Raw genomic sequence first — 27,221 nt, 5'->3', positions numbered from 1 at the left:
TCACAGTATTTATCTTATCTTTGATTAATTAATCAGTATATCCTTTTACAAAGTCATATTTTACTGTATCGAAACTGTTTATTTGATTTACAGTAAATAACTTTCCTGTTTAAAAGCAAGCTTGTGTGTGGTCACCTTGTATTACCCAGGACTGCAGCTGGAGAGAGGTAACAGGTCATTATTATTTATTGAAGTGTTATATTCCAATCTGTGTAGCCATTTGGTATTCCAGTCCTATTCTGGGTCAGTTGTGCCTAGGGAGGGTTCGAGCCAATTCTGTGGGTTGTTAGGCAGGACGTAGACCCAATAATCTAATCAGCAGCTCTTGCGGGGGTGGTGCTACATTGGGCTGGGTGGTAGGCCGGAGCCTGTGGTCTAGGCTGTGCCTGCTCTACCCTAGGGGTCCTCGAGTGCCTGGCAGCTGCGCTGCCCGTTAGTTAGTGAGGGGTGGTGGTTGCCCCATGCTCTCTTCTCTCCTCTTTCTTCCCTGTCTTTCTTTTCTTCTTTTTTCTCTTCTCCGCCCTTCGGCAACCCTACCTATCTTTCTTTTCCCTTCCCCCCTTTCCCTTCCGTCATCTGTGTTTTACCTCCCTTCTGCCTCCTCCCCCCCCCAACATGGACGAACTCACGGTGGTCTCGTTAATCACTAAGGGGCTTAATATCCCGGAGAAGCGCAAAGTCCTTCTCAATTAGCTACACTGCCGGAAGGCGGATGTAGCGTTTATCCAGGAAACCCACTTTCGGGCGGACCACCTTCAGAAACTGACGAACCGCTATTACCCCACATCCTATTATTCTACGAATGCTGCTGCCAAGTCTAGGGGAGTGTCCATCCTCGTAGCCGCTCGGGTGCCTTGGACCTGTCAGGCCTCCTTGTTGGATCCCAATGGCAGCTTTGTATTCTTAAGGGGTACCATTGGGACGAGTACTGTAACGTTGGCGAGCGTCTATGCCCCCAACGAGGGTCAAGACTCCTTTCTGGCTAGAGTGCTTCGGAAATTGGCATCCTTTCAGGCAGGTCAACTGATTTTGGGGGGTGACTTTAATGTGCCGTTGTCCCCAGCGTTGGATACGTCTTCAGGTAGCTCTTCGGTGTCACACGGCTCTCGCAGACGAATCCTTCAAGCTTTTCACGATGCGCAGCTTATAGATGTGTGGAGGATGCAACACGCTGGGGAGAAGGACTTTACCTTCTTCTCTCCGCCCCATAAACTCTATTCCAGAATAGATTACTTCTTGATCCCGCACTGTCAACTCCACGCTGTGCTCGACGCCTCGATCGACACTATGACCTTTTCGGACCACACACCGATCTCGCTCATTTATAAACTTGCAGACGGGCTGAAGGGGAAGACGCACTTTTGGCGTCTGAGTGACTCCCTTCTCTATAATAGCGAGGTTCAAGCTGACGTCCTGAAGGAAATTACGGACTACTTTAGGGTCAATACGACGGACGATTGTGATCCGGGCATTATTTGGGAGGCCCACAAGGCAGTCATTAGGGGGATCTATTTGAAGCATGGTGCCAGGCTCAAAAAGCAGAGATCTCAACAACTTGAAAAGCTCTTTGCGGACATCCACCAGTTGGAAGCCTCTCATAAGAGACATTTAGACAAGGCGGAGGAACGGGAACTCTTCGCGCTTCGTCGCCGGGTGCAGGACATTCTGTTCACCAAGGCCAAGTCGGACTTACAAAGGGCCCGACACGCTTTCTACATGGCAGGAAACAAGTGTGGAAGGCTTTTGGCGGCCTCTGTCAGGGCACATCGGCTTGCTAACTATGTGCCTCGCATCACGCCCCCAACAGGGGGAACTGCCACATTGCCCACGCAAATTGCAGCAGCTTTTCGGAGCTTCTATGAATCACTGTACAACCTATCAGACTCGGGAGTGACACAGTCCTCCATTGATGACTATCTCGCCTCGATGGATCTCCCTTCTCTGACGGAGGACGCAAGGGAGGAGCTGGAGGCCCCCATCACTTTGATGGAACTGCAGCTGGCGGTGGCTGCGTTCAAGGCGGGGAAGGCCTTGGGACCGGACGGCCTTACTATGCCATACTATTCCACCTACCTGGAGGTGCTTGGTCCGCACTTGGTGTCATGGTTTAACATGTTGGGTAGGGGGGATTCGTCCTTCCCTCCAGACACACTCCGGGCACAAATCTCGGTTCTCCCCAAAGATGGAAAGCATCCTTCTCAGTGTGGAAGCTATAGACCCATATCCCTATTGAATATGGATCTAAAAAATTTTACGAAGATCTTAGCCACCCGCTTAGGTCAGTATATGTCGTCATTGGTCCACTTGGACTAGGTGGGGTTCATTCCTTCCAGGGAGGCGAGGTACAATACCTCTAAGGTCCTGAACCTCATTTATGTAGCCCAGATGTCCCAAATGCCATGCGTCCTACTCAATACTGACGCGGAAAAGGCGTTCGATCGTGTCAACTGGTGTTTCATGCTATCAACACTCCGTGTGATGAGCTTCGGTGACGCCCTGCTGTCCTGGATAGGCCACATTTACTCTAACCCCTCAGCACAAGTGAAGTGTATATAGAGTCGTATAATATAATATAACTTCTGTGATATTGTCCAAAATTAATCCACAATTAATCCGTACTGAGATGTGTGAATACATAAACAATAATAGTGACAATATTTCCAAAATATTTTGGAAATATTGTCGCTATTATTGTTTATGTATTCACACATCTCAGTACGGATTAATTGTGGATTAATTTTGGACAATATCACAGAAGTTCTATTATATTATATGACTCTACATACACATTAATTTTTATTATCACCATCACTATTGAGTGAACGCCATTTTTAGTTTCTTCCCTGAAGCGCGATACCACCTTGTTTACATACTGTCTGGTCCACAGAACAGGTATACGCAGCTTTAAGGGGTACAAGGTATCCTCGAGACAGTGCGAGACTCACACTATCTACAAGTGAAGTGTAATGGGGTGCTTTCCGACCCCTTTCACATATGTAACGGCACCCGCCAGGGGTGCCCGTTGTCGCCGTTACTCTTTGCTCTTTCCTTGGAACCATTTCTAAGTAGGGTACGGTCCAATCCCAATATCACAGGCGTTCGGGTCGGGGGGCCGGAATGCAAGGTCTCTGCGTATGCGGACGATATGCTGTTCTCTCTCACTAACCCAGTGATCTCGGCACCCAATCTGATGAAGGAACTAGAACAATACGGTCGCTGTTCCAACCTTAAGATAAATTTTCATAAATCAGAGGCTCTGGGGGTGGGTATTCCGCCTTCACTCTTGTCTCACTTATCCTCGACGCTACCTTTTAAGTGGACCCGGACGGCTCTGACCTATTTGGGGACCCAGATACTATCTGATCTGTCCTGGCTCTATGAGTTGAACTTCCCGCCCCTCTTGACTCACATTCACCAAATGTTGATGTCATGGAATACGGGTTTACACTCCTGGTTCGGGAGGTGTAACTTGCTTAAGATGACGATTCTCCCTAAGATCCTGTATCTTTTGCAGGCCCTCCCCATGAAGATCCCGTCTTCCTTTTTTGCCCAAGTCCATAGTATTTTTGTGAAGTTTATCTGGGCGAACGGGAGGTCTCGGATCTCTTGATCCCACTTGACGCTACCGAAACAATTCGGAGGTCTGGCCCTTCCGGATGTTACGAAGTACCACCTAGCGGTCCACCTTGGCCACCTTTTAGACTAGTGGAGGCATGGTGATGGTAAACTATGGGTGCAACTTGAAAGGGGCCAGACTACCGCCTCTCTGAAGGGGCTGCCGTGGGTTGTGGGGGAACTCCCCCATCAACTCCGCCAACACCCCACGATTGGGGTGACGATTGCGGCTGTCCGTCGTCTCTTGTCCCACGCCTCCATCTCCACACAGACGTCTCCACTATACCCTATCCTGGGAAGCCCGGGGTTTGCTCCTGGCATGGCCGTCGGGCCTTTCGTGGACTGGAGGCCCAGGGGCTTACTGGGCCTCCCACTTTCTTTGCGGGGTCCCGTTGGCTGACGTTGGAGGAGCTGATGGCAGGGGCCGGCCCCTTCCAGTTGGGATTTTGGCATGTGGTCCAAATTCACCATTTTCTGCATCCCCTGCTAGCGCCTTCATTATTAGTTCGGGATTATACCCCATTTGAGGGACTGGGAACCTTCCAGGTACGTTATCCAAATCCTATGGTCTGTTGATCGCACCAGAAGAGGATTTTGTACTACCTAGTCTGGGCAAATGGGAGCGAGATCTCAGCCTGACTCTTACTCCGGCACAACGTTTAAAAATCTATACCCTGGGCCTGAAAACACCAACTTGCATGAAATTGCAGGAAATGGAATTACAAGATCCTCACTCGGTGGTACCGCATTCCCTCTCTTCTGCATAGGCTGTTCCCTGATGCAACAGACCATTGCTGGAGATGCCAGGGGGCAGTGGGCACAATGCTCCACATTTTCTGGTCCTGCCCCCGCCTGGGGACCTTTTGGAAGGATGTTAGAGCCCTCCTGGGGGAGCTCTCAGACCGGGATATCCCAGATACCCTGGAATTCTTCCTTTTGCAGGTGACTACCATGCCCATCTCTAAATGCAAGAAATCCATCATCCCTCGTGTGCTGTGTGCAGCGAAAGCTTGTATCCCGATGTTGTGGAAATCGTCTAAAGCACCGACGATTAAAGATTGCATGCACAAGATGGAGGATATTAACCGAATGGAAGACCTCACCCTCATGCGGCAGCACCGCAGGGAGCGATATGAGAGGATTTGGGGGTACTGGAACGTCTTTGTACTATCGGACAAGGGGAGATCCCTGATGTGTGACTAACGCTATGACTGTGGCCGTGCATGTGATGGGTCCGTGTGGGGTCCTTCCCCTGCCCTCCCTCTCCCTCCCCCCCCCCCCTCATATCCTTTCCTTTCACTTGCCCTCCCTTCCCCGCCTCCCTCCACTTCATTTCCCTCACTTTTCTTTCTTTCTCCACCCTACTGGGTTCTATTCTGCTTTTCTCTATCCCTCTTAACTGCTTTCTTGCAAAAATCAGGGAGTGACGGTTGGGGAGGTATGCTTCCTATGTTTACGTTTTTAGTGACATTCAGTTCTGTGCCTTATCGGATTATATCTCCATCGAAGGTGGTTGCCCTCCCCCTGGTATCAGGGGTGGGCCTTACGGTTACGATGGGCACTTAAGTATCTGTTGACCTAACGATCTATCTGGTTATTTGACTCGCATTTTACTTCTGAGTTTGTTGCATTTTCATGACAGATGTATAACACTGTTGTCCTTTCCACTGTTATTCCTTTTAAATAAAATATTTGAAAAAAAAAAAAAGCACACTGCTGCCCCAGGGGTCCAGGGGCAAGTCTTTCCGCGGTAAGCGGGGCCCTTCCTTTCAACCTAACCAGGGGTCCTTTCAGGCCTTCAAGGCACAAGACAAGGGCACATCCTTCCAGGCCTCTGGTGGCCAGAAGAAGCCTGGGGCGGGCAAGCAAAAAGCCACCCACACTGGCGCGGCGGCCAAGTCCGCCTCGTCCTGAAGGGGCGCCCTCACCCGTTCCCGGGAAGGGGGATGTCTGCGCTGTCTTCCCGAACCTTGGCTTGCCAAGATTCAGGACGGATGGGATCAGGATCTCTTTCGGTCAAAGTACAAGATCGCATTTCGATCGCGCCCAGCAGACAGATTCTTTCCCTCAAATCTTCATTTGACCCCAGATCGTTTCCAAGATCTCAAACGGTCGGTTCAGGATCTCCTTGCCCAGGGGGTGATCGTCCCGGTGCCATATCGGGACAGGTTTTAGGGGTTTTTCCTCAAATCTGTTCACGGTGCCCAGAAAGGAGGGCAAGGTGCGTCCAATTCTGGACTTAATGTTTTCTGAACCGCTTTGTGCGGGTTCAAAAGTTACGCATGGAATTCCTCCGATCGGTGGTGGCCTTCCTGAGCCCAGGAGATTTCTTGGCTTCCATTGACCTCAAGGATGCGTATTTACACATCCCCATTTACGAAGGTCATCAGAGGTACCTCCGATTCACAATCGCGGAGGAGCACTATCAGTTTGTGGCGTTGCCTTTCGGTCTCGCTTCGGCTCCAAGGATGTTTACCAAAGTATTTGCTCCTGTCCTGGCTCTGTTGCGAGCGCAAGGGATTGCAATCCTTGGATATCTGGACGATTTCCTGTTAAGGTCGAGTTACAGTGCCACTCTGTTGCACGATCTGTCAACCAAGGTTCAGATGCTCTGGAGTTCAGGTGGACCATCAATTTTCAGAAGTTGACATTGTCTCCTTCTGTTCGCTTCCCTTACCTGGGGATGGTTCTGGACTCTGCCCAGTTGACAGTCTTCCTGCCAGAGGACAAACTCCGGACTCTACAGATCGAGGTCAGGTCCCTCAGGGACAACGAATCCTCTTCACCCAGGACCTGCATGCGGTCCCCGGGATTGATGGTGTCAGCCTTCGCGGCAATACCATTTGCACAGTTCCACACAATCTCTGCAAGCGGAGATTCTGGGCAGGTGGGACAGGCATCCTCTGCTTGGACAGGAGGATATCTTTGAGCTCAAGTCAGAACGGATCTTCTGTGGTGGCTCCAGTCTCCGGCTCTGACGGAAGGGAAATCCTTCGGCCATTGTTATGGACGGTGATCACCAGGGACACCAGCCTGTCGGGCTGGGGTGGTGGCGTTCTGGGCATTTAAACTGCCCAGGGCACTTGGTCGGAGGAGGAATCCTCTCTACCGATACATGTCTTTGAACTGAGAGCGATCAGAATATGTTTGCTCCGTTGGTCGGATCGGCTTCAGGGCCGCCCTGTGCGTGTGCAGGACAACGCAACTTCGGTGGCTTACATCAATCACCAAGGGGGCACCAGGAGTGCCCGGGCAGCCAAGGAAGTGGCCGAGATTCTGTCTTGGGCCGAGACACAGGTCTAGGCGCTTTCGGCAGTTCACATTCCAGGTGTGGAGAACTGGCAGGCCGACTATCTGAGCCGTCAGAGCTGTATCTGGACCAGGGGTCTAAACTACAAGGTGGGAAGGTTCGTGTCAAGAACACGTTATCCCCTGGCAGACGCTTCGGACGCGCTGGTGGTGCCTTGGAATCGGTATTGCCTGATTTCTGCCTTCCCCCTGCTTTCAGTCTGTGACGAGACCCTTGCTCGCTCTGTCCGCTCTCCCGACACTCCTCTGTTTCTAGTCAGTCAGCTTGCAGATCGCATCGTCTGATGGTTCGGTCAACCAAGGATCCGGGATCCGAACTACAGCTATGTGCCGTCCGGAATCCATTAGAACAAAACACCAGGGAAGGCTGTATGTAAGTTCAAACAGGAAGACCATTTATTGGAAGAACACAGCACACTTTATACAGAAAGTGGAATATCCATGCAAATGAGGGCTTTAAATGAGTCAACAGGGATTGGTCAGATAGCTTTGACCAATGCAAATGAGGGCTTGAAAATGAGTCAGTAGTGATTGGTCAGATAACTTTGACCAATGCAAGGAGACAGAAGCCCCAGGGGCCAATCAATGTACACAATAGTCAGACACAGAACAATAGTTGTCTAACGAGCCCTGAATACACATTACTCTGTGTCAATACCTCCCTTAGCAGACAACAGGTGCGGTCATTAGCATTAGCCCACCTGACAATAGTTGAATGGGGAGCCACCCCAGACAGTCCGGCTCCTTAGAACTTCCTGGGATGACCATATTAGGAGTGGGCTTCCTGCTCAGAAACCTCATGGCAAAGGGAACAATTGACCTTGCTGACAAAAATGAAGCAATTCAACCCCTCACCCATCTGTCCTTAAATTCCAGTGATGGTGAACACCATCACACAGTCGTTGTCCAGGTTCCTTCGCAGGTTGGTCTCGGAACCGAGGTTGATGATTCTAGTGGCCCCAGACTGGACACGCCGGTCTTGGTACGCGGACATCATACAACTGGTCATCGAGCCGCCCTGGCGGCTCCCTTTACGAGACGATCTGCTGTCTCAGAGGCTGATCTTCCATTGTGCTTACAGTTGCTGGTTTTTAACGATGTGGCTCTTGAACGCCTGGTCTTGAGAGATCGGGGTCTCTCGTCGGCGGTCATTCCTACCTTACTCACGGCAAGGAAGGACTCGTCTGGTAAGATTTTTTTATCGTACCTGGAAGACTTATTTCGCCTGTTGCGAATCGCTGGGTTTCCATCCTCGCTCCTTTTGGTGACGAGGATGTTGGCCTTCCTGCAATCTGGTGTGGACCAGCGTCTTGCGCTGACCACTATTAAGGGCCAGTTATCTGCGCTGGCCATTCTCTTCCAGCGCCCCTTGGCGTCAAGTTCCTTGTTTCTCACCTTTGTTCAAGGGAAAGTCATCTGGCTCCATCTAGGAGGGCACCCTTGCCTCCTTGGGCCTTGAATTTGTTTCTGTTCGTTCTACAAGCGCTGTCACGGAAAGTCGCCTTTCTGGTGGTGATAACATCTGCTCGCAGAGTGTCGGAGTTGGCGGCCCTGCCTTGCCGCTCTCCCTACCTGGTTGTTCATAGGGACAAGGTGGTCTTGCGACCTCATCAATCCTTCCTTCAAAGGTGGTGTCTGATTTCCATGTCAACGAGGACATTGTCTTGCCTTCGCTGTGTGCGATTCTTAAGCATCCTAAGGAGTTTGCCTTGCGTCCTTTGGATGTAGTCCAGGCGATCAGGATTTACCTGTCGTCTACCATATCATTCAGACAGTCGGATTCTCTTCTTGTCCTTCCTGAGGGACCTCGGAAGGGTAAGGCTGCGTCTGCGGCCACCATTGCTATATGGTTCAGGCAGACGATTGTACAGGCTTATTAGCTTAGGGAACGGATTCCACCCTTCCCTGTCACGGCGCACGCTACCAGAGCGGTGAGTGCGTCTTGGGCCTTCCGGCATCAGGTGTCGGTGTCCCAGGTGTGCAAGCTGCGACCTGGTCGTCCGTGCACACCTTTAAAAAATTTTCATAATTGGATGTTTTGGCATCGGTGGATGCCTCCTTTGGCCGCAAAGTTCTGAGGGCGGCAGTGCTTTAGGGGAGACATAGCGTTTTTAGCCTGTCCCCTCCTGTTGGGGTTTTTTTCCCCTTGGTTGTTTTGCTTTCCTGGGTTTGTTCGCTCCTGTTGAGCTTTCCTGTTACCCAGTGTGTTACCTTTCTGGTTCAGATAAGGTTCTTTTCTCTGACCTTGGGTGCTGCATTAAAATAAAAGGTGTACCGCGCTATGGATAAATATAATGTGCTATACCTACATGCAGCAGTTCAAAAAATATGGTGGTGACCAAATTTCTAAAAATACAGTGCCAAATACCAGCGCAAAGAGGTATAATATATAATAAATAAATGATAAACACCACTCATAAATGAATAATATTAAAGTGCAACGTGCAATTCATGTGCAAATAATATCCTGTGGTATCCCCACTACGGGGTTATAAATATTGAAATCAATTACAATAAAATGAATAAATTAAATAAATTAGTGCCAGTCCAATATATAAGCAAAAATAAGCAGTCCAATAAATAGATAAAAAAATCAAGAAAAGTCAAAAGGAGTCCCAAAAGTGCTTAAGTGCCAAGAGGAAAGTGCAAGATCATGCCATCAATCCAGTGCTGTGAATAGTGCCGATTCTCCCCCTTTGGATGTTCAACTTACCCGACTAAGATGACCCCTAAGCTATATAGCCAGAAGGGTCGATAAAGCTTGTATCCCAGTAAGGAACTTGATATAGATATCCTTAGGGATAAGTTGTCTGTGGCTCTCAGTATCTCTCAGTGCTGCTGTATTCCTTATTACCCCTGTCTTCTGGGATACTTCCTGGAACTTTGTTTTTCCTTCCACGTCTTGTTCTTTTTTTCTTCTTTGTTGGTGCTGTTTGCTGCCCTTTGAGTTTTTTGAAGATTTGACAGGGGAATCCTGTCTTGAGAAGACCAATCCAACCGAACTGTGAGATGTGTTCAGTGATTGTGATGGGTGCTGCATTGCCTTTGAGACGGTTGCATTTCCCCCCCCCCCCCCCTCATGTCTACACTGCTTTGGGACATCCCATAAGTAAAGACTGTATGAGTGGGCGGCGACTGTCCGAGGACGTAAGTAAAAATAGAATTTTTGTAAGAACTTACCGTAAAATTCTTTTCTCTAAGTCCTCTGACAGTCAGAGCCCCCCCACCCCTCTTTTGGTGTTCATTGGCTATCTACTGCTTGTTACCAAACTGAATTGGGAATGAGGCTAGCTGGGGGTATTGGACCAGAGGGACAGCCCCCTGTAGGTGTGTCTATGCAAAGTTTTGTGAATGTTTCTAATAAAATCTTCTGCCTAGCTTACTCCTGTGGATAAGACCAATACCCCATAAGTGAAGACTGTGAGTGGGCAGTGACTGTCAGGACTCAGAGAAAAGAATTTTATGGTAAGTTCTTACAAAAAATTATATTTTCTCTGTTCTTCCCCATTGAGCCCAGCTGAGAAATACAGAATACTGAGGACGGCCATATGTAAAGTAGCATCTATGCTTGTTTTCTTCTATATGCTCTGTAGTATTCTTTTAGTGTTTTATGTTATCATTTCTACTTTCTTTATAATAAATGACATCCTTGATTATTTAAGCAGTGAGTTTATTTATTTATTGAACAGAAAAGTTTTATTAATGAAGAAAGCATTGACAGAGTCATTATACACCCAGTGAGGTCCATGAGAAATAAACTAGAGATACGTCCATACAAGTGAGTTTATTTTTATAGCCAGCATTGTTCTTCTATCCTCACCATTAACCTTATCAGAGCTTTGATAGACGAGCTAACTATAGGAAGAGACAAGAGAAGACATATTTATAATAAATAGGGGAGATCCAACCACCCCTCCCCCCACATTTATTTCACCTATCAATGGACTGATAAGGAGGATTTTGGAATGCAGATAAAAGTGTGTGAATTGCAGAAGATGTCTTCCCGGGATTATGGAAAGCAGATCACGGCTGTTAGGGGTCTCCTATTCTACATCACAGACAACATAAACATTTCCCACACACTTACCAGCCAGCCTGCAAAACACAAAACAAATTGTCCTGTCTAACAATTCAGGATAAAACGGAGGTTCTAGTTTCAGACATTTCATATATCTGTGTAATCCGCAGTGCCCACGCCAAGGCTCCTCTGTATACTGCGGGCCTAACTCTATAGGTCTGAGAATCTCCAGGTTGGAGCACATATAGCAGGGGATAGATTAAGGGAAGGTTTTCCTGGAGGAAGCCCCACCCCTCTTTAAAGGCACAGGGACACAATGGACACCCAGCAAAAGCACAATGACAGCTGAAGAAACCTCCAGTGTGCCCCCCCCCCCCAATGTTTGCTGACAAGCTGTGCATATAGATGGCAACCACCCCAATCTTTATTTATCCTTTGCAGTAAGGTGGCCATGGACATGCTATGCACATCACCTCTAAATTATAAACAACATGGCCGCCCTGATTCCTCTCACTGACTTCCCATTTTCATCACTCCAAGCATGTCCCCAGACGTTACAAGTTCTGACTGTAGATAAGACAGGAATTTCCTATGATCCTCAGCGCCATCTCTTGGCCATAATGAAGAATTTCTCCTGAAATATCTCCATCAGTAGAAAATGTGGAATACCCCATTATGGACATTAGATGGCGCTAATGATCATAGGAAATCACTATACCAAATACTGGAAATACCACCAACATTTCTCACAGATGGGCAAATACTTCTCACATTTCTTCAAATAATGTTTTTTTATAAATAGACCTCTAAGTGTTTGTGAAATCTTCTCGCACAAAATGTACTCAGCCAATGAGAGGTAAGGACTCCATTTTTATTTTTCTCCTGCTATCAATGGCCAACACGGGACAACACTTCATCCATGTCTCTGGTGATCTCTGATCTCCTTATGAAGTGTTTCTTACATGATGAAGATCAGCCATGGAGTATATCTGAGGTGTATATCAGGGTGTGCTTCTTCCCCACATGTCCACCAACATTCATATAGAAGACATTTCCCACACTCAAGGCACTAATACACCTTGAGTGTTGTGTGGGATCCCTGATGTACAGGAAGAGAGGACTTCAGTGAGGAACAATTCCCTCACTCAGGACAGGAAAGTGGCTTCTCCCCCGTGTGAGATCTCTGATGTCTGGAAAGAGAGGACTTCTTTGAAAAACATTTTCCGCACTCAGAACAAGAATATGGTTTTTCCCCCGTGTGAGATCTCTGATGTATGCGAAGATAGGATTTATATGAAAAACATTTCCCGCACTCAGGACAGGAATAAGGTTTCTCCTTTGTGTGAGATCTCTGATGTATGATTAGACTGGACTTCAATGCAAAAGATTTCCCGCAATCAAGGCAGGAATGCGGCTTCTCCCCCGTGTGAGATCTCTGATGACTGCGAAGGTGGGACTGCTCTGCAAAAAACTTCCCGCACTCAGGACAGAAATAAGGTTTCTCCTTTGTGTGAGATCTCTGATGTATTTTTAGACGGGAGTTCATCGAAAAACATTTCCCGCACTCAGAACAAGAATACGGTTTTTCCCCCGTGTGAGATCTCTGATGTGTACGAAGATTGTATTTATCTGAAAAACATTTCCCGCACTCAGAACAGGAATACGGTTTCTCCTTCGTGTGAGATCTCTGATGTATTTTTAGACTGGAGTTCATCGAAAAACATTTCCCGCACTCAGAACAAAAATATGGTTTTTCCCCTGTGTGAGATCTCTGATGTACATAAAGATAGGACTTCCCTGCAAAACATTTCCCGCACTCAGGACAGGAATAAGGTTTCTCCTTTGTATGAGATCTCTGATGTATTTTTAGCCTGGACTTCACTGCAAAAGATTTCCCGCAATCAAGGCAGGAATGCGGCTTCTCCCCTGTGTGCAATCTCTGATGTACGTAAAGATAGGATTTATATGAAAAACATTTCCCGCACTCAGCACAGGAATAAGGTTTCTCCTTTGTGTGAGATCTCTGATGTATTTTTAGACTTTTCTTCAATGCAAAAGATTTCCCGCAATCAAGGCAGGAATGCGGCCTCTCCCCTGTGTGCAATCTCCGATGACTGCGAAGGTGGGACCGCTCTGAAAAAAATTTCCCGCACTCAGGACAGGAATAAGGTTTCTCCTTTGTGTGAGATCTCTGATGTATTTTTAGCCTGGACTTCACTGCAAAAGATTTCCCGCAATCAAGGCAGGAATGCGGCTTCTCCCCTGTGTGCAATCTCTGATGTACGTAAAGATAGGATTTATATGAAAAACATTTCCCGCACTCAGCACAGGAATAAGATTTCTCCTTTGTGTGAGATCTCTGATGTATTTTTAGACGGGAGTTCATCGAATAACATTTCCCGCACTCAGAACAAGAATACGGTTTTTCCCCCGTGTGAGATCTCTGATGTGTACGAAGATTGTATTTATCTGAAAAACATTTCCCGCACTCAGAACAGGAATAAGGTTTCTCCTTCGTGTGAGATCTCTGATGTATTTTTAGACTGGAGTTCACTGAAAAACATTTCCCGCACTCAGAACAAGAAAATGGTTTTTCCCCCGTGTGAAATCTCTGATGTACATAAAGATTGGACTTCCTTGCATAACATTTCCCGCACTCAGGACAGGAATAAGGTTTCTCCTTTGTGTGGGATCTCTGATGCATTTTTAGACTGGACTTCACTGTAAAAGATTTCCCGCAATCAAGGCAGGAATGCAACTTCTCCCCGGTGTGCAATCTCTGATGACTGCGAAGATGGGACTGCATTGCAAAACATTTCCCACACTCAGGACAGGAATATGGCTTCTCCCCCATGTGAGAACTTTTATGCAGATTAAGATGGGATTCAGAATGCAAACCCTTCCCACACTCTCTCTCTGGTCCATCTACACTGTGTGGTGCCGCATGGACATTTGAGGTAGCCGGGTTTTCTCCTGGACTATACTGTGTGATGTCCTCATCTTCTACTTTACAGTCTGGAGACAAAGTGAGACAATCCTCTGAGGTTTTCCTCATCTCCCGTCCATCTACTAAAATAGAGATACAAAGATTATTACTAGACATCAGCAGATTGGTTCCCCTAAACCAGGGCTCCGCCCACATCAGGCAGCTTTGTCTCTGAAGATCTTACAATTCCCCCCTCAAGGTAACTAGTAAATGGGACCTCTGATCCAGGGGTGTACCAACAGCATTTGGCAACCGTGGCAGATCCTATATCTGGCACCCCCCCCCCCCAACTTTAAAATGTAAAAACACCCACAAAAATTTGTAATGTTTTCAAGAATATTTATTGCACAAATTTCACAGCCCCCCCCCATCACAGTGCCCTTGCAGTCTGCCCCCTCCCCCATCTCTCTAATCACAGCTCCCCCTTTTTGTACTCTCTGCCTCCCCTGCACTGTCCTACCTTCAGCATAAACAGACAACTAATACTATTATCAATGTGTTTAAGTTTGAGTAAGAGATTGGAGACACAATACAGGAGATGGTCAGAGACTGAGGACATGATACAGGGGATGGTCAGAGACTGCAGACATGATACAGGAGATGGTCAGAGACTGCAGACATGATACAGGAGATGGTCAGAGACTGCAGACATGATAAAGGGGATGGTCAGAGACTGCAGGCATGATACAGGAGATGGTCAGAGACTGCAGGCATGATACAGGAGATGGTCAGAGACTGCAGACATGATACAAGAGATGGTCAGACACTGCAGACATGATAAAGGGGATGGTCAGAGACTGCAGACATGATACAAGAGATGGTAAGAGACTGTGGACATGATACAAGAGATGGTCAGACACTGCAGACATGATACAGGAGATGGTCAGAGACTGCAGACATGATACAAGAGATGGTCAGAGATTGCAGACATGATTCAAGAGATGGTCAGAGACTGCAGACATGATACAGGAGATGGTCAGAGACTGCAGACACGATACAGGAGATGGTCAGAGACTGCAGACATGATACAGGAGATGGTCAGAGACTGCAGACATGATACAGGAGATGGTCAGAGACTGCAGACGTGATACAGGAGATGGTCAGAGACTGCGGACATGATAGAAGATAGAAGAGCACTAGGGGGGACCAGAGAGCACTGGAGGAGCTGAAGGGCACGGGGGGGGGGGGACACTAGAGATAATTAAGGGGCGGTTTGGAAAGCATTGCAGGGGGAGGGGGGACAGGGAGCGGGCAGAGAAAACCAGGGGGATGGAGAGCACAGAAGGGAAACTGGAGAGCACTGGGGGGGGGGGGGAACTAGAACTCACTGAGGGGGAAGCCAGGGTTCACAGGGGGGTGGAGAGCACTGGGGGAGCCAGAGAGCATAGGAGGGGGGGGATGAAAAGCACTGTGGGGAGCTGAAGAGCACTGGGGGGGGGGCTAAAGAGCACTGAGGGGGGGGGTTAAGAGCACTGGGGGGGCATAAGAGCAATGAGGGGGGGGGGGTTAAGAGCACTGGGGGGTTAAGAGCACTGGGGGGTTAAGAGCACTGGGGGGGTTAAGAGCACTGGGGGGGTTAAGAGCACTGGGGGGGTTAAGAGCACTGGGGGGGTTAAGAGCACTGGGGGGTTAAGAGCACTGGGGGGGTTAAGAGCACTGGGGGGGTTAAGAGCACTGGGGGGGTTAAGAGCACTGGGGGGGTTTAGAGCACTGGGGGGGTTAAGAGCACTGGGGGGGTTAAGAGCACTGGGGGGGGCAGCAAAAGAAGTTGTATAGGAGGGGGATGGGGCAGCTGCATATAGAGGAATTTATCTTTCCCTATTCTTCCTGCAGCCGCTGAATACCTGCAGAGGAGAGAGGAGGAGAATCAGGCATTCAGCGGCTGCAGGAAGAATAGGGAAAGATCGATTCCTCCATATGCAACTGACCCATCCCCCTCCCATACAACACACACACTCTAGCACTCACCATCCTTACGCCGCGGCTCCGCCCCTTCTTCCCACCGCGGGATCTCCTACCAGTTCATTTCTTTATTCATGGACCTTAGTCAGAGAGTGAGGAAACAACGAGAACTGTCTTTTATAGGAGTGACAGTGATGAGGGGATTATAGGACGAGTGTCCCCTCCCCCTCTATCACTCATTGCCATCTTCCCAACACAAGAAGTCCTGCACTTCCTTATTCAGTCATAAACAACAGCGGGGCTGAGCCCCACCAGAGGTCAGAGTGAGGATGGGGGGGAGAACCACCAAGATGAAGACTGGACTGATCCTGAAGATCTCCATCATTGGGTTACTGACTCCTCCCTCATTATCACTTTCTGTTTAAGGTTCCACAGTTTGAGGATGTTATCACATTATTATCACCATGTAAAAGTCTGTCCTCCAATCAGATCATCAGATATAAAATGTCCAGTAGAAAATGGGTAACAAAAGAGAATCCATATTACATGTATATATAGCAGTGGGTGGAGGGGAGAGAGCAGAAGTCAGGAGTATGTAATGTACAACACAGAGTATGTAGTGCAGGGGTCAGGAGTATGTAATATACAATATAGAGGCTATAGTGCAGAGGTCAGGAGTATGTAATGAACAACAGAGTATATAGTGCAGGGGTCAGGACTATAATGTACAACATAGAGGATATAGTGCAGGGGTCAGGAGTATGTAATGTACAACAGAGTATACTGTGCAGGGGTCAGGAGTATAAAATATACAATATACAGTATATTGTGCAGGGGTCAGGAGTATGTAGTGTATATGACCCACCTGTGCTGATCTTTGATGTCCCCGTTATTCCATCCACCTCTGCAGACTGCTGATTATCCCTCTCATACGTCTCTTCTTCTTCTGCTTTAACCTCAAATTCTATATCGATTGGATCTCCACTCTAAATCAAGAAAATGAGAGAGAAAATCATCTGTAAAATATAAGCTTTATTATTGTGAAATCGCATTAGAAATCCACACATTGTCTCCACAAGTCCATGTTCTAGATCAGTGGTTCTTAACCTGGGTTCGATCGAACCCCAGGGGTTCGGTGGGTCAGTCTCGAGGGTTCGGCACACCCTCCGCTAGTACCACTTCGCTGTCAGGGACTATCTCTCCAGTTTCGAGCATGTCCTTCCGCTCCGCGCCGTCATCATGGAAATACATAACATCCAGTGGCGTAGCGTGGGGGGTGCTGGGGGGGCCGGCCGCACCGGGTGCAACATCTGGGGGGGCGCATCCGCTCCGCAGTGTCATGTCACTCACTCTGTAATGATAGGCTGGCTGCCGCCGCCCGCTGAGTCTGCTCGCACTCGCAGCTCTCTCTGCCCCTGGCTCACTCTCACTGCTGGCTTTGCAGTTCTGGTCCCGGCCGAATCCGATCCAGCCGGAGCCGGCGTCGCCCACTGTAGAGTGGTGGGGGGGGGGGGGGGAGACAGGCCAGGCGTGCGGTGCGGAGAGGGACTGTCTGGGGGAGGGACTAACCCGTGCAGCGGCCGCCCAGCGCAGCGCGGGAGAGAACCACCAGGGGAGGCGGCAGCAGCAGCAGAAGAAGCCGGCAGGTGAGAGGCCAGAGAGTCAATGGTGACAGTGGTGCTGCAGCCTGCAGGAGGAAAACCTAGCCTGTGATCGGGAGTCGGGACACAGGTGAAAAAAAGGTAGGACTGGAGTAGTACTGGCTGTACTAGTCTAGTGACTGACTGTGTGAGAACACTGAGAAGACTATGTAAAGGGGATCTATTTTATGGGGAACCTGGTCTGCTGTAAGGGGGGAGATCTAAATGGGGGATGGGACCTCACCTCACCCTGGCCTGCTGTAAGGGGGGATCTATATGGGGGACATGATCCCCCATATAGATCCCCCCTTACAGTAGGCCAGGGTGAGGTAAGGTCCCCCATATAGATCCCCCTACAGCAGGCTAGGGTGAGGTTAGGTCACTCTGGGGTCCCCCATATAGATCCCCCCTTACAGCAGGCCAGGGTCCGGACCTCACCTCACCCTGTCCTGCTGTAAGGGGGGAGATCTATATGGGGGGCGGGACCTCACCTCACCCTGGCCTGCTGTAAGGGGGGGTCTATATGGGGGACCTGGGATCTATATGGGGGACCTCCCCCTGGCCTGCTGTAAGGGGGGATCTATATGTTTTTGTTTTTGTGTGAAAATCATGTTTTAATGGTTTTGTTCTTTGTTCTTAATGGTTTTGTTCATTTTGTGCACCTATGTATAAATATATACCTAAAATAACATATACCTATGTTTTGAATATGAAAAAATCATATTTTATTTTTCCAATTAAGAAGGGTTCGGTGAATTCGCATATGAAAATGGTGGGGTTCAGTACCTCCAACAAGGTTAAGAACCACTGTTCTAGATGCTTCGTCCCACCAACCTTGTAACATTGGGGGATGGTGTGACCTTCCTGTGTGGAATCCCGGGAATACAGAGGACGGGGACATCTCTCTGGTGGGTTCCTGGTATTAGGTGGCTCCATCATATCCTTGTGTCCTTCTGAAAACTCCTCCATCACTCCATACTCCTCATCCTCCTCTTTATACTCTTCTTTAACATTAATATTATCATCCCCGATGTTTCCACTCTGAATATAAAATAAAACATTCATTGTAACAAACATACTGTGTATAAATCATAACTACCAATAATTGTCACTCATCTACCTGATGATGGTGGGGGATGGTGTGACCTTCCTGTGTGGAATCCCGGGAATACAGAGGACGGGGACATCTCTCTGGTGGGTTTCTGTAGCTGGATGACTCCACCATGGTGTCCTGGTACAGATCTTTGTGTGACTTCTCCATCCCCCTATCCTCATCATCCTCCTCTTTTATCTCTTCTTTAACCTCAACTTTAGAATCTCTCAGGTTTCCACTCTGAATATATAATAAAAATGACATCAATGATAACAATGCAGATAATGTACAGATCCTAATGATACTATCAGTGATTGTTCCTCTTCTACCTGATGATGGTGGGGGATGGTGTGACCTTCCTGTGTGGAATCCCGGGAATACAGAGGACGGGGACATCTCTCTGGTGGGTTCCCATTACTGGATCCATCTGTAGGAAACACACACACTGACTGAATACATTGTTTCTATGTGTTTATCAGATGATGGGGGATCTAGGTGGAGCCTCCGTACTGCTCTCTCCTTTACAATAAAGTCTCCTCTTACCCGGTGATGTGAGGGGCGGCTGATTCTCCATCATGACCTCCTTGTAGAGATCCTTGTGTCCTTCTAAATACTCCCACTCCTCCATGGAGAAATAGACAGTGACATCCTGACACCTTATAGGAACCTGACACACACAATGAGACAGTCACCATTTGTAAATTCAGTAGTGCGCTACGTACAGTGTGCAGGGATCAGTAGTGCGCTACGTACAGTGTGCAGGGATCAGGAGTGCGCTACGTACAGAGTGCAGGGATCAGGAGTGCGCTACGTACAGAGTGCAGGGATCAGGAGTGCGCTACGTACAGAGTGCAGGGATCAGGAGTGCGCTACGTACAGAGTGCAGGGATCAGGAGTGCGCTACGTACAGAGTGCAGGGCTCAAGGGTTGCGTTACGTACAGAGTGCAGGGATCAGGAGTGCGTTACGTACAGAGTGCAGGGATCAGGAGTGCGTTACGTACAGAGTGCAGGGATCAGAAGGGCGCTACGTACAGAGTGCAGGGATCAGAAGGGCGCTACGTACAGAGTGCAGGGATCAGAAGGGCGCTACGTACAGAGTGCAGGGATCAGAAGGGCGCTACGTACAGAGTGCAGGGATCAGGAGTGCGTTACGTACAGAGTGCAGGGATCAGGAGTGCGTTACGTACAGAGTGCAGGGATCAGAAGGGTGCTACGTACAGAGTGCAGGGATCAGAAGGGCGCTACATACAGAGTGCAGGGATCAGAAGGGCGCTACGTACAGAGTGCAGGGATCAGAAGGGCGCTACGTACAGAGTACAGGGTTCAGGAGTGGGTTATGTACAGGGTTCAGGAGTGCGTCTTCTACATAATTTTGTATCTAAACCAAACAATGTCCAACCATAGGCCCAACTTCAAACTACTTAATGTGTGCATTTTCTCTATATATTACGGTCTCCTCCCACACTCTAAATACACTCTGTAAAATAATTGGATTTTATCTATATTTACCCCAGCTTGTGTACATATTACCTATACATATATGTGTCACCATACTCCGCATGCCTGACCTAAACACAGGCAATCAAAGAGAATTGAAGAAACCCATATGTGGGAACCTATCTAATTTCACAATCATTTATCAAGAAAATGTAATCAAATGTATCAAACGTGGTTAAAAGATTGCTCAGTGGCAGATATTACAATATATATATCTCTCAAGATTCGCAGTACCCAATTTTGAAGGACTTGCTTTATAATTTGCAACCATTGCAATAATCAAAATGATCTCTAATAGAAACAAATTGCTCAGATTCAAACTGCCATTCATAAAGAAAAATGTACTTGAAAGAAGATATCAGTTATGTGAAAAACCCAAGTTTAAATTTCTCAACCTTAGTGTAACCCTTTGTGTTTCTGTACTGTGCACATCCTGTGAATTCCAAAACGTTTGCGCACTCCAAAAGTGCTACTGCCTAAGACTTTTAGATTTATAGAAAAATGGGTTACAAAGAAATAGAGACACAATTCAGCAATTTAGAAGAATAAAGAATTAGAAATGGAAATACTTGCATTCAAGTCCTTGTATTATCAGAGGTTCAGAGCTGAGCCTGTGTGATCCATTCTTCCCTTGAGCGATGTTACGGCTTAATGTTAAAAAAAATGAGAACTGAGAGCTCCATCAGCTCTCTCTTTTTCTCTGACCCGCAGGGGGTGTCACCAGAGGTCCTTGACCAATAAACACAGAAGCCATGGGCGGCACATAAACTGCTAAAGAACCTCCCATTTAGACAGATTTTATAACGGGATTCATATCTTGAAATATGTAATGGTTACATTCTTGAAACTGATATTTTATTGTACGGCATTGAATTTCACATCCATGGACACCAAACACAGGTTATCTCCTAATAACCTCTGACCCTTAAGGCATCTGACCGCTAGCTTGTCTTTCCTAGGAGCGAACGTGATCATGTTTGACCCTAATTCAATCGTTATTTTATTTGGCATTCAAATATATACTTTCTAGAGACATATCTTGTATGGGTAAAAAGTTATGACTTTGTGTGTGAATGTATTACAGTTCTAATGACCATCTGGGCGGTGTGTTATTTATGACCCAGCCTGGTCAGTCTTAATGCTTGCTCGTTTATGGCTTTACAACCTAGCCTGCCATCTGCCAGGCCTGCTGATAAGGTTTTCTTTGAAGCTCTGAGCCCAAACTTCCTGCATTCCAGGAGTTAATTAACACTGAAAAAGGGGGCTGGGATGGTGGGGGCTGGTGAAGGAGTGTTTTTTCAAACTGCAGAGCTCGGAAACTAAAATAGCAGATGTGTAAGACAAAATGGTGTCCCAGCGCAGGATACCATCACAACTACCACCTGGCAATAGAAAACCATGGTGATAAAACACACACTTTTTTTTTGTGTGTGAAATGCTACCACATGTGATAAGTACTGCAATGACTTGGTTACTATGCTGTCGCAAACGGAGAGCCCCTATGACGAAAAATAAAATAAAATGAAAATTCACTGAAAAATACCCCCTAATTTAGCCACTTCCGGACCGCTCACGTTGCTGCTACTGCAGCACAGTGGCAGCCCTGGGTCCAACCAACGTTGCTGGAATCCTTCCCGTATCGGCGGCGCGTGCACACCGCCGGAGGCTCGCTCCCGCCGTGCTTAGACACAGCGGGAGTCGGGCCGGAGGAGGAGAGGTGGTGATCACCGTCTCTCTTCCCCGATCGTCGGGGAAAGTGTGAGAAAATCCGCCCGCTTGTGTAAACAAAGCGGGCAGATCTTCTCTGTGACAGGCAGGGACAGATCACAGGATTCAGCATAGCTTAACCTGCAATCTCCATCTCTGTCACAGAACCCCCTCCCCCACACACGTCAGTAAGCATGAGGCATACATTTAACCCCTTGATCACCAACAGGGTTAACCCCTTAACTGCCAGTGTCATTATTACAGTGACAGTGCATATTTTTAGCACTGATTACTGTAGCAATGTCCTTGGTCCCCCCAAAAGTGTCAAAAATGTCAGTTAGGGGTCCAATCTGTCCGCTGCTATGTCACAGTCCAGCAAAAAAAAAATCTTTCCCGTAGTTAGTAACTTTTGCGCAAACCAATCAAAATACGCTTATTGCGTTTTTTTTTACCAAAAATATATAGCAGAAAACAAAACTGGCCTAAAATGTTAAAACATTCTGATTTGTAAATTTTTTTGGGGGAATGATATCAGAGTGTGAAAAAAATTTATTTTTGACTTACCGTAAAATCCTTTTCTCTTAAGCTCATTGACAGACACAGGACTAATATCTTGATATCCATAGGGTATTGCTGCCCCCTACAGGAGTAGGACACTAGGCAGAAAAAAGTTCTGGCAACACCTATGGGCAGTCCCCGGGGGGTATACCCTCTCTCTTCCTGTTAGGATGTCAGTTATGTAACAAAGCAGAGTCAGAGAAACCACACCAACCCAACTCAAATAGAGAGGGGCGGGTGCTGCGTCTGTCAATGAGCTTAAGAGAAAAGGATTTTATGGCAAGTAAAAAACCTAAGTTAGATATACCAGTGACGGTATTTCTAAGAGCCTTTCAGGACAGCACCTGGAGAGAGCGCAGCTCCACCCATTTCAACAGGAAACACTGCAAGCTTAAAAGCTCCACCTCTTCCACCATGCCTCAGTTATAGGGTATCCTCCGACATGCTGGAAAACACAATAAAACACAACAACCACCACAGGTTAAAATTATCAACACAATAATACAGAAAAAAACAGGGAGGGTAGTTGCTGCTGTCCTGAAAGGCTCTTAGAAATACCGCCACCGGTAAGTCTAACTTAGGTTTTCTCCAATCGCTTTTCAAGACAGCACCGGGAGAGGATAAGCGAGTAACTTACACTAAAGGCCCGTACACACGTTCCGATCGTCGGCGAACGATCGGCCGTCTTTTGTCCCCGGGCTGTCGGTGTCTGTTGAAAAGTGCAAAGACAGCACATGAATTTTGTCCGCCGACTACAGCCGACTGCAGAAGTGATGTCATGTAATGGTTAACTTTCCCTGTGTTTTTCCTTTTCTGAGCATGCCCAGTCTTGCAAATCTGCGGTCTGTCAGCCGAATTCTGTACTGACTGGCGAACAATCGGCCGTTCTGGTGTCGGCATACAAAAATTTTAATGCTTGCATGACAGATTCTTTTCGGCCGAATGTGCGCTGTCGGCTGTCGGAGGCATCATACTAACAAGCCTACAATCGGCAGATCGGTCGTCGGCCGAAGCTTTTCGGCCGACGATCGGTACGTGTGTACGGGCCTTTAGGGTGGGACTACTGCCTGCAGAACCTTTCTGCCGAAGGCCTGGTCCGCAGCTGACAACAGGTCTAACCTGTAGTGTCTAAGGAAGGTTGAGAAGCTGGACCAGGTAGCTGCTTTGCATATCTGTTCAGGCGAAGCACCAGCCCTTTCAGCCCATGAGGTTGCCACTGACCTTGTGGAATGTGCCACAACGCCTTCTGGAGGTTCTTCTCCCTGGGCCAAATAAGCTTGCTCAATAGCCCATCTAAGCCATCTTCCTAGAGTGCTCTTGGATGCTTTTTCTCCTTTACGAGGACACAAAAGGAGAACAAATAAAGCATTAGTTTTCCTAAATTCCTTGCTTACAAAAAGGAAACGAAGAAGACATCTTCTTACATCCAGTGTATGAAAAGACTCCTCCTGCGTGTTCGAAGGAGTTGAGGAAAAGGTTGGGAGCACAATTTCCTGGGTACGGTGAAAATTGGAGAAAACCTTTGGAAGAAAAGCTGGATCTGTACGGAGTACTACTCGATCCGGCAATACGGACAAAAAAGGATCCGCAACTGAGAGGGCCTGAATCTAACTAATTCTTCTGGCCGAGGTGATTGCTATCAAAAAGATTGTTTTAAGAACTAAATTCATCAACTGAACTTCTTCCAAAGGATCAAACGGAAATTTGGTTAAACCCTGTAAAAAACGACGGATAGATCCCATCTAGGGAACACTGAGGGCTACTGGTCTATTGCAGGCTAAGGCCCTAAAAAATCTTATAATTAAAGTCTCTTGAGATAATGTTCTCTCAAAAAAAACTGAAAGAGCCGCCACTTGGGTTTTAAGGGTGCTGGCTGCCAGGCCCATCTCCATTCCCTCATGGAGAAATTCCAGCACTGAAATTAAATTCAAAACTTCACATGTCTTGATGGAGCACCTAGAATTATATTTCTTCCAGACCTTCCTATAAATGTCCCTGGTTACTTTCTTTCTACTGGAGAGAGGGGTAGCAATGAGTTTCTCAGAAAGACCCCTGGCCCTTAAGAGGTCTTCCACAGAAACCACACCGTCAACTGAAGTCGATCTGATTCTGGATGGTTCAGGGTCCCCTGTATCAGTAGATCCTTTCTGAACGGAAGTTTCCAAGGTGGTTTTGAAGCCAGATTTAGCAACAGAGCAAACCAAGGCCTTTTTGGCCAAAAGGGCATAATCAAGATTAGATCTGTGGTCTCTTCCTTGAACTTCCTGAGAACCAGTGGTATTAGCTGGAAGGGAGGAAACGCATAACACAGGGGGAAGTCCAGACCGTCCAGACCCCAAGCCTGATCCTCCCTGTGGAGGGAAAAGAATTTCGCAACCTTGGCATTTTGCTGGCTGGTGAACAGATCTATGTGGGGCAACCCTCAGGCTTCTATAATCATTGAAAAAACTTCCTGATTCAGACTCCATTCTGCCTCCACCACTTTTCTTTTGCTTAGAAGATCTGCCAGGATATTCTGTGACCCTTTCAGGTGAATTGCTTTTAAAGAGGCCACGTTTTGCTCTGCCCAAAAAAGCAGCTGCATCGCCAAATCTGCCAGATTTCTGCTCCTTGTTCCCCCTTGTTTTAAAACATAAGCCACCGCTGTTATGTTGTCCGAAAGAATCTGGATGTGTTGACCCTTGATCACATGCTGAAACTCCTGAAGACCCAGAAATATAGCCTTCAACTCCCTCCAGTTGGATGACCTTCTGGTTTCCGATTTGGACCAAGTCCCCTGCACCGTTCGACCATCTAGATGGGCTCCCCATCCCCAGGCGCTGGCGTCTGTGGTCAGACATTTGTTCTGGGGGAAGGACCACATCAGACCCTTCTCCAGATTCCTGGTATCTCTCCACCACCAAAGAGCTCCTTTTGCTCTTTGGCAATTCTGACGGGTTTGTCCAGTGGTTCTAGATGTGACCACTTCTGCAGGATCTCCCTCTGAAAGAGACGGGAATGAAACTTTGCCTACTGAACTGCTGGGATGGATGCGGTGAGTAGGCCCAGAGCCGCCATAGCGGACCGAACTGACACTTGAGCATTGGTCTGCATCTGGGAGACTGCAGCCTGTACCTTTAAGATCTTCTCTTGAGGCAGAAACACTCTTTGAAGGACTGAGTCTAACGTGTATCCCAAAAACCTTATCCTCTGGAAAGGGACCAGATTGGACTTCTCCAAATTTAGAAGCCATCCCAAGCTCTCAAGATGGACTCTTGTCTCCTGAAGGTGTGCCAAGCACTGACTGTTGGAATCCGCAAAGATCAGGAGATTGTCTAGGTATGGGACAATGGAGACCCCCCTCAGTCTCAGAGGCTGCAGGGCTTCTGCCATTGCCAATCTTAGAAACTTCTGACAGGATAGGTTTATCGGGACATGCAAATAGGCGTGCCTTAGATCCAACAGAACCATGAAGCATCCTGGGGACAGTAGCTTGGTTACAGAATAAATGGTGTCCATTCTGAAATATTTGTATTGGATTGACTTGTTTAAAATCAACCGATACTTGCCGGAGGGCTTCTTCACCAAAAAGACGTGCGAATAGAACCCCCGACCCTCCTGACCCCTGGGAACTTGAGTGAGAACCTCCTGAACAATCAGCTCTTCTAAAAGAGACATCATTGCAGAGGCTTTTTCCTGATCTCTTGGAAGTGGAGTCACCCAAAACCTGCTTGGAGGGGTTCTTGAAAATTCGAGATTGTACCCCTGAGCCACAATGTTCTTCACAAAAGGGCTTGAGGATACTTCTTCCCACTGCGGGAGGAACCTTAACAATCTTCCCCCCGCTGGGAGAGGAATGTCACTTGTTCTTTGCGGCCTGCTCAGGTGGTTTGAACAGTATACCACCTCTTCCTCTCTGTAAGGACCATCTTGCTCTCTGGTTCTGATCCCTAGTTCTCTGGGCTTGCTGAAGAGGACGAAAATTTTCCTTATGTGGTGGTTTATTTTTGGAAGGAAAGGCCTTTTTCCTATCCGCCGTTCTATCCAGGATAGCCTCCAAGTCTGGTCCAAAGAGCAGGTCTCCTGAAAACGGCAAAACACAAAGTCTGACTTTAGAGGCCGAGTCACCCGCCCAAGTCTTCAGCCAAATCGCACGCCTGGCAGAGTTCACCAGAGCCGACGATCTGGCTGACATTTTAATTGATTCCGCTGAGGCGTCAGCCATGTACTTTACGGCCTTAAGGAGCAGTGGAAAGTATTCAAGGAGGTCTTTCCTAGCCGTTCCAGCCTCCACATGCTCCTTGAGCTGTTCCAGCCAGCATTCTAAGTTTCTAGCTACCACTGTGGAAGCCATGGCCGGTCTAAGGCTGGATGCAGAAGAATCCCAAGCCTTTTTAAGGAGGGAGTCTGCCCTTTTGTCCATAGCATCCTTTAATATCCCCATGTCCTCAAACGCCAGATCTGTTCGGCGTGATACCTGAGAAAAAGCAGCGTCAACCTTGGGTTTCTTATTCCAGGGATGTGCTTCATCTTCCTCAAAAGGAAACCTTCTCTTCAGGGACTTAGAGAAAAAGGGGGCCCTCTCTGGATCCTTCCATTCACTTTTTATTGAATCCGTAAGTAGTGTTGAGCGAACACGGACTGTATTATTCGTGTTCGTACCGAATAATTGGATTTTTGTTACCCGAACACGGACCCGAAAACTTTACTGTATGTTCGGGTTTAAAATCCGTGTTCGGTCATTTTATTTCCGGGTTTGTATGTAATGGCGCGCTTTTAATGGCAGGCTTTCAACAGCCAATCAAAAAGCGTTTAACTGGTGTGCCTTAAGCCATCCCAGCCATGCCTACTAATGTATTAGTAGCTGTGATTGGCCATCTGAAGCATGTGACCCAAGTCTTATAAGCTGGACACAG

At 47.7% G+C, this 27,221-nt stretch overlaps 2 protein-coding genes across 2 annotated transcripts in view; both read right to left on the bottom strand.

The window, feature by feature from the left end:
- The window catches only part of LOC309567211 (uncharacterized protein), a 272,509-nt gene that overhangs the window by 165,908 nt on the left and 79,380 nt on the right, over positions 1-27,221 (bottom strand). The window contains 2 exon segments of the mRNA XM_082272588.1: positions 18,305-18,511; positions 18,591-18,803. Of these exon segments, the coding sequence (XP_082128714.1) occupies positions 18,305-18,511; positions 18,591-18,803 (420 nt within the window).
- Positions 11,685-13,328, bottom strand: LOC309566958 (uncharacterized protein; the record flags this gene model as incomplete). Its single annotated transcript, XM_082272278.1, has 3 exons — positions 11,685-12,713; positions 12,891-13,056; positions 13,150-13,328. The coding sequence occupies 3 exons, from the start codon at positions 13,326-13,328 to the stop codon at positions 12,084-12,086; spliced, it is 975 nt and encodes a 324-aa protein (XP_082128404.1). The 3' UTR covers positions 11,685-12,083.

This window comes from Pelophylax lessonae, assembly GCF_965119305.1.
Source record: "Pelophylax lessonae genome assembly, chromosome: 11".
NCBI lineage: Eukaryota > Metazoa > Chordata > Amphibia > Anura > Ranidae > Pelophylax > Pelophylax lessonae.
The sequence above is the reverse complement of the archived record's forward strand: the minus strand, read 5'-3'. Positions and strand labels throughout refer to the sequence as shown.